Raw genomic sequence first — 17,230 nt, forward strand, 5'->3', positions numbered from 1 at the left:
CATTTTAGCAAACAATGAAAACAACAGTTAAAAAAAAAATTAAAAATAAATGTCACTGCACTGGAATCAGCTCCACAACAATGTACAATGCGGCCTATTGTGCATTTTCATCACATAACCAACCTTCATCATGGCGACGACCTATGTAGCGACACTTCCGTGATAGGCGGAGTCCGGCGCACGCTAGAACGTCATTGGCTGATTAGAACGTCGCTCACGAGGAGGTTAGCGAGCGGAAGTCCCGCCCCCTGACTTCCCCGCCCACACTAAACATGGCGGGTGAGTCCGCGATGGAGCTTCTGTTTCTAGATACTTTCAAGCACCAGAGCTCGGAGGTGAGCGCCGCCGCCGTGTTAGTGATGTCGGGACTCGCCGTTATTAATGTCCGCACATGGGGCTCGTCTGTGCAGCCGCAGCGCCCGGGATAGTCCTACCGGAGGCCGCCTGCGGCCTAATGCCCTGCACAGAGAGGCGTCACTCCCAGCGCCGGAGTCCTCCTGTCTGTGCTCCGGCTTCTCCTCTGTCTGTGCGGGGTTTTCTGTTATCACCGGGGACGTTCAGGCTGTTGAGGAACTACAAGTACCATCATGCACTGCGAGGGCCTGCTGATACTTGTGGTTCTTGAGTCTTTAAAGTGAACCTGTCAGGTGGAATATACACGCAGGACCACGAGCAGTTCTGGGTACTTATTGCTAATCCCTGCCTAACTGTCCCTGTATACAGTAGCATAGATAAAGAGATCTTTAGAAAAAGGATTTCTAAAGATCTTTTATGATATGCTAATAAGCGCAGGGACTAGTCCCCTGGGCGTTGCTTCCCTGGCTAGTTGGTCCTCTTAGCATGTTATTCCTCCCCTGTGGGTGTGCTATCATGCAGAAGATGATATCACTCACCTCTCCGCTGCCATCGCCGTCTGACACTGGATTTCGGCTCAGTGTACGTGACCCCGGAGTTTGGGTCATGCGCACTATGAAGCTGGATGTACGTGTCCTGGCTTCAAACTGAAGTAGTGCGCATGACCCAAAATCCGGGGTCATGCGCACTGAGCCGAAATCCAGCGATGGCGGCGGAGAGGTGAGTGATCATCCTGTGATGCTGCACATTCATTAGCATGTTAATACACCCCTGTGGGTCCCTGTGGTCGTGCTAACATGATAAAAAGGGCAACTAGCCGAGGAAACTAACGCCCAGGGGACTAGTCCCCTCACTCATTAGCATACGATAAAGGATCTTTAGAAATACTTTTTCTAAAGCTCCCTTTATCTATGCTACTGTATACAGGGACGGTTAGGCAGGGATTAGCAATATACACCCAGAACTGCTCGTGGTCCTGCGTGTATATTCCACCTGACAGGTTCCCTTTAAGTTTTTTTTTTTGTTCGGTTTAAAGGTGAACAGATCGTTCTGCAGAGTGCGGGGACATTGGAGTCTAGTGTTAGTGGGAGTTCACCTCTATAAAGTAGTAGGCCTGGCGCGGTGTCATGGCGCAGTAATGTCACCCCAGGCCGGGGGATGTAGGACGTTTCCAGGGCTCTCGTCCTGTGGCCTTGGATCAGTGACCTCACCCCAGGGTGAGGGATGAGGGCAGGTAGAAGGCTATTTCCAGGGCTGTCGTCCAGTGGCAACAGATCACTGTCACCCCAGGTCTGGGGATATGGGCAGGTAGGAATCTGTTTCCAGGGCTCTCGTCTGGTGGCTTTGGATCCGTGACATCATTTGGGATGGGGGGGGCAGGAGAGATCAGTAATGTGACCCCAGGTCTGAGGCCTTGGGCAGGTAGGAGACAGTTTCCAGGGGACTGGTGGCCTCAGATCAGTGATGTCATCGTGGGATGGGGGCAGTTTGGAGGTTGTCTCCAGGGCTTTCGTCCAGTGGGCATGGATCAGTGATGTCACCCCAGGGTGAGGGATGTGGGCAGGTAGGAGACAGTTTTCAGGGCTCTTGTCTCTTGGCCTCAGATCAGTGATGTCATCGTGGGATGGGGGCAGTTAGGAGGTCGTTTCCAGGGCTTTCGTCCAGTGGGCATGGATCAGTGTGACTTCACCCCGGGTCGGGGGATGCGGGAAGGCAGAAGCCCGTCTCCAAAGCTCTCGTCCAGGGGCCACGTATCAATGACGTCCCTGTAAGATATGGTGACCCGGTTCTCTCATCTCCACTTCGGTCATATTTGTGTGTAATTTTGCTCATCTGCTTTTCTTTCCATCACATACCGGTTGTAGCGCACTGGACCCCCTCTTATCCTCGCAGAACACGGTGGGACTGAGGGGTTTGTGTTCTTGCAGCCGTCTTGTCACGTTGCCCTTCTTATAAACCCTTAGTTATCCCTGTGTTCACAGCAAGGAAGCAATGTAGACGTGGTCCGATTTCCATGCGTTGTGTACATCAATGAAGTCCGGGTGATCCCACCAGGGGTGCGGGCGCACAATAACCTGCCGGACAGCAGAGCCTACGGGTGAGTAATGGCTGAAATATTCACAATTTACACCGCTTTAAGGAATCGTAAGGCTAGGTTCACATTTCCGTCAATTTGTATCAGTCACAATCCGCTGCTCAGGTAAACAACGGAATCCGTTTGGCGAATTCCGTTGTTCCCATAGACTTGTATGAGCGGCGGATTGTGACTGATGATGCTGCGTTGCATCCTCCGCCTGACTGATCAGTCGTGGAATGACTGACCGCCGGGCGGGGGGAACGCAGCATGTAACGTTTTTTGAGCAGTGCGATCCGTAGGATTTCGCTGCGCATGCTCTCTCTGGCTCCCTGCACACGTAACCAAGGTAAATATCGGGTAACCAAGCAAAGTGCTTTGCTTAGTTACCCGATATTTACCCTGGCTACGTGTGTAGGGAGCCTGACACTTCCCCGCTCGGCCTCGCCCCCTCCGCATGTACGCTGCACGCATGCACGCACTCCGCATGTACACACACTCACCTGTCCCAAGCCATGCAGTCACCGGCACTGACGTCCTCAGTGCCATGGCACAACCCGGCTCCACCCACCCCGCACTCCGACCCCCGCACACATTCTTGGCGGCTGAACGATCAGCTGATCACCCGGCACCTGATCGTTCTCTCTTTTACAACGGAGTCAGACAATGAATTCTAATTCTTGTCATCCGTTGTACAACGCATCAGTCACAAGCATCAAGCAACGCATGTGACTGATGCAAAACAACAGAAATGTGAACTTAGCCTTAGGCGGCTTCTGATCCTCCATCACAGATGTCCTCAGGTTTGACCAGAGGGAAAGTGCGATTCCTCCCATTACAAGGAAAGACTCCGGGGCAGAGCCTTGGAGCACCTCTGTATAAATCTGCTCAGTCAGTCCGGTTACATTTTCCTATAAAGCCCCGACCAGTTTTAGGTGATTGCTCTAGTTTTACAAGAGTCTGAGGTGGGTGGAAATAAATGGAAAACAAGTATCCGGGAAGGTGCCCTGAGCCACTAAGCTCTGTGAAAAGGGATACTGAACGCCTGAGCTTGGTTTGAACAGTCGTTTTGTCTTATACTCCCTATAACCTGAGTGTTTTCTTTCTTGCAGCGAGACCTCACCGCACACGTTTCATCTGGACCTGTTCTTCAACAACGTCAACAAGCAAAGTGCTACCGTATTTGACAGACTCGGGAGGTTTGTATGAGCCTCTTGTGCTGTATCCAGGCTATAGACCCTGCGCTGGGCTTCATACACACACGGCGGATTTTCGTGACAATAATACTCAGAACCAATTGGGTAGATGAGAATTTTTTTTTCTTTTTTGTGGCTGAAATAGTCCTGTGGTGCAGATATTACAATCTGTGTTTCCTGTGCTAATTGTTGGGGATTTGTTATGGACTCGAAGCGGATTTCATCCTTTCTGTTGCTAAAATCTGCTGCGAAATTTTGGCTTTTTGCAATTCTGCCTTGTGCACACATTCAGGATTTTTACATAGTGTGTCCAATTCTTTTTGCATTTTTTTTCCTGCGTTTTCACCATTGAAAACAATGATAAAAGCATTAAAAAGTTACTTTTTTTTTTTTGCAGCCAGAACATGCAGATTGCCTGCAACCAAATCTGCGTCAGGGGGCTTTACACACAACGACATCGCTAACGAGATGTCGTTGGGGGCACGGAATCCGTGACGCACATCCGGCCTCGTTAGCGACGTCGTTGCGTGTGACTTACGAGCAACCGCTAACGATACAAAATACTTACCAAATCGTTGATCGTTGACACGTCGTCCATTTCCCAAATATCGTTGCTGGTGCTGGACGCAGGTTGTTCGTTGTTCCTGAGGCAGCACACATCGCTACGTGTGACACCCCGGGAACGACGAACAACACCATACCTGCGTCCTCCGACAACGAGGAGGGCGTGTCTTTCATGCAGCTGCTCTCCGCCCCTCCACTTCTATTGGACGGCTGCCGTGTGACATCGCTGTTACCCCGCACGAACCTCCCCCTTAGAAAAGAGGCTGTTTGCCGGGCACAGTGACGTCATTAATAAGGTAAGTCCGTGTGACGGGTCCTAGCGATTTTGTTCACCACGGGCAGCAATTTGCCCATGACGCACAAACGACGGTGACGGGTGCTTTCACACTAGCGATGTCGCTGTGTGTAAAGCGGCCTTTAGTGTGCACATAGCCTAATAGGTACAAAATAAAATAAGTGACTGTTATATAAATGGTCTGAGAATCCGATTATCTGCAGATTACATTAGCCATGTTCTTAAATCAAGTTTAGGGATACATTTGTATTTTAAGGCTTCTATCCTTCAAGATCTGTAGTTTTTTCTTGCCGGTGTTAAGAGGGCGGCATGGTGGAGTAGGACGCTCCAGATTCAGGAAGTGTTACATGCTTCTCCAAAAATCTGGCCTACCGGACGAGCTCGGTGCTCCACGACACAGCCTACGACTGGAGTAAGACAATGCCACAACTTGTCATGAATTAGCCGTGGCGCCCGGCCGCGCTCCTGTTCTGCCTATTTTGCCATAGCCGGAAGAAATTGAAAACTGCAGAAGTTGAAACGTTTTTCCACAATTCCAAGTTGCACCAAAATTTTTCGACTTTTTAAAGTGATTTACATCAGGATTTGGGTGAAATTGTTTTGATGAATCGGGGCTGAAGTGTCCATATTACTCAGTGAGCGCATATCCCTTATGCTCTAGAAAGTCTTTTAGAAAGATATGAAGTTATAAGTCTCTCACGAGAGGCACGGGGAGAACGTGAATAAACGAGTCGACCAACTGATAGCACTTTTTTGTGGTTAGTGGGTTATGATCGGCTGCATTCTAACCTGTCTGAACACTTTGTGTTTGTTTTTGTTTTTTCTTCGTCGCTCCATTGGGAGACCCAGACGATTGGGGTGTATAGCTACTGCCTCCGGAGGCCACACAAAGCATTACACTAAAAAGTGTAAGGCCCCTCCCCTTCTGGCTATACACCCCCAGTGGGATCACTGGCTCACCAGTTTTCGGCTTTGTGCGAAGGAGGTCAGACATCCACGCATAGCTCCACTGTTTAGTCAGCAGCAGCTGCTGACTATGTCGGTTGGAAGAAAAGAGGGCCCATATGGGGCCCCCAGCATGCTCCCTTCTCACCCCACTGGTGGTTTGTAAGGTTGAGGTACCTATTGCTGGTACGGCGGCTGGAGCCCACATGCTGTTTTCCTTCCCCATCCCCCTGAGGGGCTCTGAGGAAGTGGGATCTTACCGGCCCCAAAGCCCTGAGGCCGGGCTCCATCCACAGACCCATTGAACCTGCTGGATGTGGAGCGGGAGTGCCGTTCAGGGACATGGCCCTGCACCATTCAGGTACTCTGTGTCCCCGTACACACAGGCACAGCACACTCCAGACTTGCTGGGTGTGCTAGTGCGCCGGGGACAGTAAAGGGTTACAGTCACTGCAGCCTAGCTGAGTGACTTTATTTATTGGGAACTACCGCGCCGGACGCTCCGGGAGCGGCGGCGCGGCTGGGACTTGTAGTGCGCCGGGGACTTAGCGCCGACCGCGCTTTTACGGCGGCGGCGCTTATAAATCCAGTCCCCGGCTTTTGCGGCCTAGCTCCGCTTCGTTCCCGCCCCCCACCCTGTCAATCAGGGTAGGGGAGAGACGCTGTACAATCAGCAGCGCCGAGGGCTGGAGCCTTATTTACATGCTCCAGCCCTCTCACTGGACACTGTGGGACGCCGGTTTCCCGCTCTGACTTGGGGCACGCCCACGGCCCGCCCCTACTCACACGAGCTGGAGAAGGACGCCGGCAGCCATTCCTGCAGTCCGAGCTGAGAGAACGGACTCTGGGCAAACAGGCACGGGACTAGGGCGACCACACACCCGCTTATAGGCGGGCGGTAAGCGGCACCTGAAGTGCTGACACTAAATACCGCAGTTTGTCCATTTGTATTTTATGCTTACACTGCATAGGTCGCTATTTTTGGCTATATGCCCTCTTAGATGGCGACACATCAGCAGCAGGAAAGCAGGGGTGCTAAGGCACAGGCTTTCTATGCTGCTTGTATTGCATGTACTGAAGTGTTCATGTGTATTTATGCTTGTATGCTATACACTGCACTGTACGGTCGCTAGTCTTGGCTATATTCGCCATAGAATGGCTAGACTACAGCAGCAGAAAAGCAAAGGTGTTGAGGCACAGGTTTTTTTCTATGCTGCTTGTTTTGCAGGGGTTGCAGTGTTCATTTGTACTTATGCTTGTATGCTATACATTGCACTGTATGGTCGCTATTCTGGGCCATATTCCCCTAGATGGCTACACAACAGCAGCAAAAAAGCAAGGGTGCCAAGGCACAGGCTTTCTATGCTGCTTGTACTGCATGTGCTGCAGTGTTCATTTGTACTTTATGCTTGAATGCTATACATTGCACTGTACGGTCGCCATTCTTGGCTCTATAAGTCGGCAGCAGCATATAAGCAACACAGGCTTTCGATGCTGTTTTTACTGCATGTGATACTGTTCCACGGCACTGAACCCCATTGTGTGCAATGCTCCCCTGTAGCACTTGGTCAGCCGGGGTCTCTACTTGACGTGGCCAAAAGAACCACCTCTCAACCCTGTCCAAGGACAGGGACGGAGTTGCGATGGGATAGAGACTTGCAGTCCGGACAGGCCATGGGCAATCTGGATCATTGCTCCCTGGCCACCCTCATTGGGAATAAAATCGGTGCTCCGGGGGGGGTCCCAGGAGGCTCTCTGTATGATGAGGCAGACGTAGCTCATCAGGACTTTGATCCTGACACCGCTCTCACTCCGGATACACCGGATGGTGACGCCATAAGGAATGATCCTATAGCGTCCATCAATGGAATGTTGGATCTTTTCTCCCTCAGCTCCCCCAGCGGAGGAGTCAGCTTCACAGCAGGAGAAGTCCCATTTCAGTAGCTCAAACGTATATTGAGTATTGTTCTCGCCACGCTGACTTCAGAGAAGCAGTCCAGGAACACCACGCTTCCCAGATAAGCGTTTCCTCCAAACGTATTAAGGATACACGTTATCCCTTTCCCCCTGACGTGGTCAAGCGTTGGACCCAGGGTCCAAAGGTGGATCCCCCAATCTCCAGGCTTGCGGCTAGAGCCATAGTTGCAGTGGAGATGGGACTTCACTTACAGATGCCATTGACAGACAGATGGACTCTGGTTGAAATCTGTCTATGAGGCTATCGGCGTGTCGGTTGCTCCGGCATTCACAGCCGTATGGGCACCCTAAGCTTTTCAGCTGTTCTTGCGCAGCTGGTCTTGAGCACATGTACATCTGTGCCGCAGGGGCGTCCGTAACCTCGCAATGTCTGCATTGCGACTTACCCTATTAATGCTGTCCTGGAAGGACAGTCGAGGTTTCGGTCCTTCCCAGGCTCGGGCAGGTCCCAATTGTCCTCGTCCAAAAGGGCTGAAAAGCCTCAGAGGGGCTCAGCTTCCGGCCGGGCTCAATCACGCCCAAGGAAGGCAGCCGGAGGAACCGCTACCAAGGCGGTCTCCTCATGACTCTCAGCTCTCTCATCTCTCCGCATCCGCGGTTGATGGCAGACTCGCTCGCCTTTGGCGACATTTAGCTGCCACAGGTCACAGACCGGTGGGTGAGGGACAGTGTGCCCACGTGCACAGGACAGAGTTCTGTTCTCGTCCTCCGACTCGATTCTTCAGAACGTCCCCACCTCCCCACCGAGCAGATGCTCTTCTGCGGGCAGAAGGAGTGGTAATCCCGGTTCCTCTTCAGGAACAAGACACGGTTTTCCTCCAAGCTGGTTGTGGTGCCAAAAAAGGATGGCTCTTTCCGTTCCGTTCTGGACCTAAAACTGCTCAACAAGCACGTGGAGGCCAGGCGGTTCCGGATGATACCCTCCGCTCCGTCATTGCCTCAATGTCTCAAGGAAATTTCCTAGCATCAATAGACATCAAAGATGCTTATCTCCACGTGCCGATTGCTACAGAGCACCAATGTTTTTTCTACGTTTCGTGATAGGAAACGACCATCTTCAGTTCGTAGCGCTGCCATTCGGGCTGGCGACAGCCCCACGGGTGTTCGCCAAGGTCATGACGGCAGTGGTAGCAGTCTTGCACTCACAGGGACACTCTGTGATCCCTTACTTGGACGATCTACTTGTCAAGGCACCCTCTCAAGAGGCATGCCAACTCAGCCTGAATGTTGCGCTGGAGACTCTCCAGACGTTCGGGTGGATCATCAACTTCTCAAAGTCAAACCTGTCTCGACCCAATCACTAACGTATCTTGGCATGGAGTTTCATACCCTCTCAGCGGTAGTGAAGCTTCCGCTGGACAAGCAGCGGTCACTACAGACTGGGGTGCAGACTCTCCTTCAAGGTCAGTCGCACTCCTTAAGACGCCTCATGCACTTCCTCGGGAAGATGGTGGCGGCAATGGAGGCGGTTCCGTTTGCGCAGTTTCATCTGCGTCCACTTCAATGGGACATTCTCCGCCAATGGGACGGGAAGTCAACATCCCTGAACAGGAAAGTATCCCTTTCACAGACGGCAAGGACTCTCTGCAAGGGTGGCGTCTTCCCACCTCATTATCACAGGGAAGATCCTTCCTACCACCGTCTTGGGCGGTGGTCACGACAGACGCGAGTCTGTCAGGGTGGGGAGCGGTTTTTCTCCACCACAGGGCTCAGGGTACGTGGACTCAGCAGGAGTCCACCCTTCAGATCAATATTCTGGTAATCAGAGCAGTGTATCTTGCCCTACTAGCCTTCCAGCAGTGGCTGGAAAGAAAGCAGATCCGAATTCAGTCGGACAACTCCACAGCGGTGGCATACATCAATCACCAAGGCGGGACACGCAGTCGGCAAGCCTTCCAGGAAGTCCGGCGGATTCTGATGTGGGTGGAAGCCAAGGCCTCCACCATATCCGCAGTTCACATCCCCGGCGTAGAAAACTGGGAAGCAGGCTTCCTCAGTCGCCAGGGCATGGACGCAGGGCAATGGTCCCTTCACCCGGACGTGTTTCAGGAAATCTGTCGCCGCTGGGGAAGGCCGGACGTCGACCTAATGGCGTCCCGGCACAACAACAAGGTCCCAACCTTCATGGCACGGTCTCGCGATCAAAGAGCGCTGGCGGCAGACGCCCCTAGTGCAAGATTGGTCGCAGTTCCGGCTCCCTTATGTGTTTCCACCTCTGGCACTCTTGCCCAGAGTGCTACGCAAGATCAGATCCGATTGCAGCCGCGTCATACTCGTCGCCCCAGACTGGCCGAGGAGGGCGTGGTATCCGGATCTGTGGCAGCTCACGGTCGGCCAACCGTGGGCACTACCAGACCGACCAGACTTACTGTCCCAAGGGCCGTTTTTCCATTGGAATTCTGCGGCCCTGAACCTGACTGTGTGGCCATTGAGTCCTGGATCCTAGCGTCTTCAGGATTATTCCACGGGGTCGTTGCCACCATGAGACAGGCTAGGAAGCCCACGTCCGCTAAGAACCACAGACCGTGGAGGATATTCTTATCCTGGTGCTCTGCTCAGGAAGTGTCTCCCTGGCCATTTGCATTGCCTACCTTTCTTTCTTTCCTGCAATCTGGGTTAGAAAAAGGTTTGGCGCTCGGCCCCCTTAAAGGTCAGGTATCGGCGCTATCCGTCTTTTTTCAGAGGCGTTTGGCACGCCTTCCTAAGGTGCGCACGTTCCTACAGGGGGTTTGCCATATCGTTCCCCCGTACAAGCGGCCGTTAGATCCATGGGATCTGAACAGGGTACTAGTTGCCCTCCAGAAGCCGCCCTTCGAGCCTCTGAGGGAGGTTTCACTTTCTAGACTATCCCAGAAAGTGGCTTCTCTGGTAGCGATCACATCTCTTCGGAGAGTGTCTGAGCTGGCAGCGCTATCATCCAAGGCTCCCCTTCCTGGTCTTCCACCAGGACAAGGTAGTGCTGCGCCCCATTCAGGAGTTTCTCCCGAAGGTGGTATCCTCTTTTCATCTTAATCAGGATATCTCTTTGCCTTCCTTTTGTCCTCATGCAGTTCATCGGTATGAGAAGGATTTACATTTGTTAGATCTGGTGAGAGCACTCAGAATCTACATTTCCCGCACGGCGCCCTTGCGCCGTTCGGATGCACTCTTTCTCCTTGTCGCTGGTAAGCGCAAAGGGTCGCAGGCTTCTAAGGCCGCCCTGGCTCGATGGATCAAAGAACCAATTCTTGAAGCCTACCGTTCTGCTGGGCTTCCGGTTCCATCAGGGCTGAAGGCCCATTCAACCAGAGCCGTGGGTGCGTCCTGGGCATTACGACACCAGGCTACGGCTCAACAGGTGTGCCAGGCAGCTACCTGGTCGAGTCTGCACACTTTCACCAAACATTATCAGGTGCATACCTATGCTTCGGCGGACGCCAGCCTAGGTAGAAGAGTCCTGCAGGCGGCAGTTGCCTCCCCGTAGGGGAGGGCTGTCTTTGCAGCTCTAACATGAGGTATTTCTTTACCCACCCAGGGACAGCTTTTGGACGTCCCAATCGTCTGGGTCTCCCAATGGAGCGACGAAGAAGAAGGGAATTTTGTTACTTACCGTAAATTCCTTTTCTTCTAGCTCCTATTGGGAGACCCAGCACCCGCCCTGTTGTCCTTCGGGATTTTTGGGTTGTTTCGGGTACACATGTTGTTCATGTTGAACGGTTTTTCAGTTCTCCGATGTTACTCGGAGTGAATTTGTTTAAACCAGTTATTGGCTTTCCTCCTTCTTGCTTTTGCACTAAAACTGGTGAGCCAGTGATCCCACTGGGGGTGTATAGCCAGAAGGGGAGGGGCCTTACACTTTTTAGTGTAATGCTTTGTGTGGCCTCCGGAGGCAGTAGCTATACCCCAATCGTCTGGGTCTCCCAATAGGAGCTAGAAGAAAAGGAATTTACGGTAAGTAACAAAATTCCCTTCTTTTTGTTTTTTAGATGAACTTTATTAGTGATGATGCGGGCACTACCATGCTCGGGTGCTCAGTACTAGTAACTAGTGATGAGCGGGGCACTACCATGCTCGGGTGCTCAGTACTAGTAACTAGTGATGAGCGGGCACTACCATGCTCGGGTGCTCAGTACTCGTAACTAGTGATGAGCAGGCACTACCATGCTCGGGTGCTCAGTACTAGTAACTAGTGATGAGCGGGCACTACCATGCTCGGGTGCTCGGTACTTGTAACTAGTGATGAGCGGGCACTACCATGTTCGGGTGCTCAGTACTCGTAACTAGTGATGAGCAGGCACTACCATGCTCGGGTGCTCAGTACTAGTAACTAGTGATGAGCGGGCACTACCATGCTCGGGTGCTCAGTACTCGTAACTAGTGATGAGCGGGCACTACCATGCTCGGGTGCTCAGTACTCGTAACTAGTGATGAGCGGGCACTACCATGTTCGGGGTGCTCAGTACTCGTAACTAGTGATGAGCAGGCACTACCATGCTCGGGTGCTCAGTACTAGTAACTAGTGATGAGCGGGGCACTACCATGCTCGGGTGCTCAGTACTCGTAACTAGTGATGAGCGGGCACTACCATGCTCGGGTGCTCAGTACTCGTAACTAGTGATGAGCGGGGCACTACCATGTTCGGGGTGCTCAGTACTCGTAACTAGTGATGAGCAGGGCACTACCATGCTCGGGTGCTCAGTACTAGTAACTAGTGATGAGCGGGCACTACCATGCTCGGGTGCTCAGTACTCGTAACTAGTGATGAGCGGGCACTACCATGCTCGGGTGCTCAGTACTCGTAACTAGTGATGAGCGGGCACTACCGTGCTCGGGGGCTCGTAATGAGCAGTCGGACGCTTCAATGGGCTTAGAGTATGATAGAAGTCTTTGGGGGATTCAATCATTTTTCTGGGAAATTTTTCAAAAAAGTGTTCGTTTCCCATTGCCTTCCTTTATACGCTGTACTCAAGTCACTTCCATCCAAGCATCCAACTGCTCGTTACGAGACCCGAGCATGGTAGTGCCCGCTCATCACTGTTTGAATATGCATTGATGTTCTGATCTCACTTTCCTTCTGCTCTTCTCTCGTAGCTTGGAGTATGATGAGAATAATTCAATCATCTTTCGGCCAAATGCAAAGGTAAGAAAACTCAAAGAATCATTGAAGAATATTACAATAGAGGACATGTGTGAAAAGAATAGGGAATGAAATGCATGAGTGCTCCCACAAATCTGACCACAGCCGGGTGTCACTACTGTCTGTGTAAAGGGATATTTCGATTCTCAGCTGCATAGGATGTGCTGTAAATTGCTTATAGGTCTCTGCTCTTTCCTGGACTTTCTTCTATTATGATGTTGGTCATACAACCTCCGATCTCTGATTTTAAGCAGCAAATTTGGTTGATTTTACTATTGAAATCATGGAGAGGTGGTCAGCCATGTGACCCCCCCCCCCCCCCCCTTCAGCTGTCAGGCATGTGTGCCCCCCCCCCCAGCTGTCAGGCATGTGTGCCCCCCCCCCCAGCTGTCAGGCATGTGTGCCCCCCCCCCCCCAGCTGTTAGGCATGTGTGACCCCCCCCCCCCCCCAGCTGTTAGGCATGTGTGACCCCCCCCCCCCCCCAGCTGTTAGGCATGTGTGACCCCCCCCCCCCCCCAGCTGTCAGGCATGTGTGCCCCCCCCCCCCCCCCAGCTGTCAGGCATGTGTGCCCCCCCCAGCTGTCAGGCATGTGTGCCCCCCCCCCCCCAGCTGTCAGGCATGTGTGCCCCCCCCCCCCAGCTGTCAGGCGTGTGCCCCCCCCCCCCCCAGCTGTCAGGCGTGTGCCCCCCCCCCCAGCTGTCAGGCGTGTGCCCCCCCCCCCCAGCTGTCAGGCGTGTGCCCCCCCCCCCCCCCCAGCTGTCAGGCATGTGTGCCCCCCCCCCCCCAGCTGTCAGGCATGTGTGCCCCCCCCCCCCCAGCTGTCAGGCATGTGTGCCCCCCCCCCCCCCAAGCTGTCAGGCATGTGTGACCCCCCCCCCAGCTGTCAGGCATGTGTGACCCCCCCCCCCAGCTGTCAGGCATGTGTGACCCCCCCCCCCCAGCTGTCAGGCATGTGTGCCCCCCCCAGCTGTCAGGCATGTGTGACCCCCCCCCCCCCCCCCCCCCCAGCTGCCAGGCATGTGTGACCCCCCCCCCAGTTGTCAGGCATGTGTGACCCCCCCCCCCTCCCCCCCAGTTGTCAGGCATGTGTGACCCCCCCCCTCCCCCCCAGCTGTCAGGCATGTGTGACCCCCCCCCCCTCCCCCCCAGCTGTCAGGCATGTGTGACCCCCCCTCCCCCCCAGCTGTCAGGCATGTGTGACCCCCCCCCCTCCCCCCCCAGCTGTCAGGCATGTGTGACCCCCCCCCCCCCATTGCTGTTTTGTGGTCACTTCCTCCCTCTCATTTATACATTTTGCAAGTTGCCCCTCTTCTCCCCTCTTCTCCCCTCTTCTCCCCTCTTCTCCCCTCTTCTCCCCCTCTTCTCCCCTCTTCTCCCCTCTTCTCCCCTCTTCTCCCCCTCTTCTCCCCTCTTCTCCCCTCTTCTCCCCTCTTCTCCCCTCTTCTCCCCTCTTCTCCCCTCTTCTCCCCCTCTGACTGCGTTCCTTGTGTTTTCGGACCAGGTGAATACGGATGGGCTTGTGCTGAAGGGCTGGTACAACTGCCTGACTCTTGCGGTGTACGGATCAGTGGACAGAGTGATTCCCAACCATGAGCGGGACTCTCCCCCGCCCCCTCCCCCGCCTCCGCCCCCTCCTCAGCACCAGCAGATCGGCCTGAAAAGGAATACCAAGCACGGTACGTGTGAGCCGGACCCCGAATAGGAGACGTGTTTGGTCTTTTTGAGCGTATTTTTCTTCAGCGGGGACAGGATCAGCCCGTCCTCTGCGCATATACAGACCGAGCTCCGGCATGTCTTATCTAGTATTTGAAAATATATAATTATTTATTTTACTCTTATAGAGCACTATTATTCCACAGCACTTTACAGGGATCATCACTGTCCCCATTAAGCCTCCCAATCACAATCCTCTGTCACTATATGTCTTTGGAGTGTGGGAGGAAACTTACACAAACACGGGAAGAACATACAGACTGCTTGCAGATATTGTCCGTGGTGGGATATGAGTGTAGGACCCCAGCCCTGCAAAGCAACGGTGTTAACCACTGAGCTGCCGTGCTGCCCCGATCTACAGTACAGTTCTAGTCACTAAGCCGCCGTGCTGCCAGATGTACAGTATATAGTACAGTGCTCACCATGGAGTCACCATGCTGCCCTATATATAGTGCAGATCTGACCACTGACCCACCGTGCTGCTTTATATATAGTACAGTGCTCACCACTGAGCTGCTGTGCTGCCCTATGTTTAGTACAGTGCTCACCACTGAGCCGTCCTGCTGCCCTATATATAGTACACTGCTAACTACTGAGCCACTGTGCTGCCTTCTATATAGTACAGTGCTAATTACTGAGCCAACGTGCTGCCCTAGATATAGTGCAGTGCTCGCCACTGAGCCACAGTGCTGCCCTATGTACAGTGCTAGCCACTGTGCTGCCTTGTATATAGTACAGTGCTAACCACTGAGCCACTATGATTTATATTTAGCACAGTGCTCACCCCTGAGCCACCGTGCTGCCCTTTGTATAGGATAGTGCTCACCACTGAGCCACCATGCTGCCCTTTGTATAGTGCTCACCACTGAGCCACCGTGCTGCCCTTTGTATAGTACAGTGGTCACCACTGAGCCACCGTGCTGCCCTTTGTATAGTATAGTACTCACCACTGGGCCGCCGTGCTGCCCTTTGTATAGTGCAGTGCTCACCACTGAGCCGCCGTGCTGCCCTTTGTATAGTGCAGTGCTCACCACTGAGCCGCCGTGCTGCCCCTTTGTATAGTGCAGTGCTCACCACTGAGCCGCCGTGCTGCCCTTTGTATAGTGCAGTGCTCACCACTGAGCCGCCGTGCTGCCCTTTGTATAGTGCAGTGCTCACCACTGAGCCGCCGTGCTGCCAGATACTGTCATTTTAATCCATGTGTTTCTTTAGTGCCTGTAATAAGCACATGGACCACCTGCCCCTATATTTACCGCATACGTTTGGCCCCCTGTATGTAATTATGCAATTTTGGCGTGGGCCTGTTGATAATCTTTGCCTTCCTTTCTTGTTACCCCGCTTGTGGCTATGTATTGGGCTACTTAGTTTGCATTTGTCTTTCTCCCTTCTTAGTTGAAGAAGACAAAGAAGACCAGTACAATGGTAGTCCACCTAGACCGCAGCCAAGAGGGCCTAGGACGCCCCCCGGCCCGCCGCCTCCAGATGATGATGATGACGATGATGATGAGCCCATGCCAGCTGCAGGTAGATGTGCATAAGTAATCGTGTCCTGACTTGAAATGCGTGGGTTACTATGGCTTGCTTAGAATATATGGTGCGGATTTCACGCTGGAAACGATGCAGATGTTGGCACGGACGGCTTCGCATTTTTCTTGCATTATGTGAATTGATGCATCTTTCGTTTTTTTTTTCTTGTATCAGCTGGAGAAAAAGAGGATGATCGAGAACAAAGGGAAGGTTACTTCGAGCCCATATCTCCCGATCGCGTATCCATTCACCCTGACGGCGTTTACTCTGATGAAGACGATGGGGATGATGATCCTCAGGATGATGATGGTGATGAAGACGACGAGGAGGATGAAGATGACGATGACCTCAACGCCGAAGATGAAGACGACGACGATGATGAGGACGATGTACAAACAGGGGAGAGCATTGCTGATGAAGATGAGGATGAAGAGGGTGATGATGAAGAAATTGAAGGTCATTTGCTTTTAATTTTTCACTTTTTAGATATTGTTTAGTGTTGAGCGGACCCGGACGTGAAAAATCCTGATCTGCGCGGTTTCAGCGTTAGATCCGGGTCCGACCCGGACACGGGAATCCGGGTGCACGATCCGGATTCGGGTTGATTTTTTTTCCTCTCTTTTTCTCGCTCTCTTTTTCTCGCTCTCTTTTTCTCGCTCTCTTTCGCGCGCTCTCTTTCGCGCGCTCTCTTTCGCGCGCTCTCTTTCGCGCGCTCTCTGTCGCGCGCTCTCTGTCGCGCGCTCTCTGTCGCGCGCGCTCCTCCTGTCGCGCGCGCTCTCTGTCGCGCGGCGCTCTCTGTCGCGCGCGCTCTCTGTCGCGCGCGCTCTCTGTCGCGCGCGCTCTCTGTCGCGCGCGCTCTCTGTCGCGCGCGCTCTCTGTCGCGCGCGCTCTCTGTCGCGCGCGCTCTCTGTCGCGCGCGCTCTCTGTCGCGCGCGCTCTCTGTCGCGCGCGCTCTCTGTCGCGCGCGCTCCCTGTCGCGCGCGCTCCCTGTCGCGCGCGCTCCCTGTCGCGCGCGCTCCCTGTCGCGCGCGCTCCCTGTCGCGCGCGCTCCCTGTCGCGCGCTCTCCCTGTCGCGCGCTCTCCCTGTCGCGCGCTCTCCCTGTCGCGCGCTCTCCCTGTCGCGCGCTCTCCCTGTCGCGCGCTCTCCCTGTCGCGCGCTCTCCCTGTCGCGCGCTCTCCCTGTCGCGCGCTCTCCCTGTCGCGCGCTCTCCCTGTCGCGCGCTCTCCCTGTCGCGCGCTCTCCCCTGTCGCGCGCTCTCCCCTGTCGCGCGCTCTCCCTGTCGCGCGCTCTTCGGATCGGATCTCTGACTTCCTTGTCAACCCGACACTGATCCGCCGGACCCGGATTATTGGCAATCTGCTCAACTCTAATATTGTTCAATAGTTGAGGTCTCGTGGTACAGCCACAGATCAGATCCGGAACATACAAAATCGCATCCACATACACAGGGAAAAAACCCCTATAGC

General features: G+C 53.7%; 1 protein-coding gene across 1 annotated transcript in view; it reads left to right on the forward strand.

Annotated features, from left to right (window-relative positions):
- Positions 1 to 253: 253 nt before the first annotated feature.
- VIRMA (vir like m6A methyltransferase associated) overlaps positions 254 to 17,230 on the forward strand; it is a 162,137-nt gene continuing 145,160 nt past the window's right edge. The window contains exons 1-7 of the mRNA XM_075353036.1: positions 254 to 335; positions 2,337 to 2,452; positions 3,541 to 3,627; positions 12,476 to 12,524; positions 14,025 to 14,199; positions 15,629 to 15,760; positions 15,938 to 16,219. Of these exons, the coding sequence (XP_075209151.1) occupies positions 273 to 335; positions 2,337 to 2,452; positions 3,541 to 3,627; positions 12,476 to 12,524; positions 14,025 to 14,199; positions 15,629 to 15,760; positions 15,938 to 16,219 (904 nt within the window). The 5' untranslated portion in view covers positions 254 to 272. The remainder of the gene's footprint in view (positions 336 to 2,336; positions 2,453 to 3,540; positions 3,628 to 12,475; positions 12,525 to 14,024; positions 14,200 to 15,628; positions 15,761 to 15,937; positions 16,220 to 17,230) is intronic.

The sequence above is a fragment of the Anomaloglossus baeobatrachus genome, chromosome 6 (assembly GCF_048569485.1).
Source record: "Anomaloglossus baeobatrachus isolate aAnoBae1 chromosome 6, aAnoBae1.hap1, whole genome shotgun sequence".
Lineage (NCBI taxonomy): Eukaryota > Metazoa > Chordata > Amphibia > Anura > Aromobatidae > Anomaloglossus > Anomaloglossus baeobatrachus.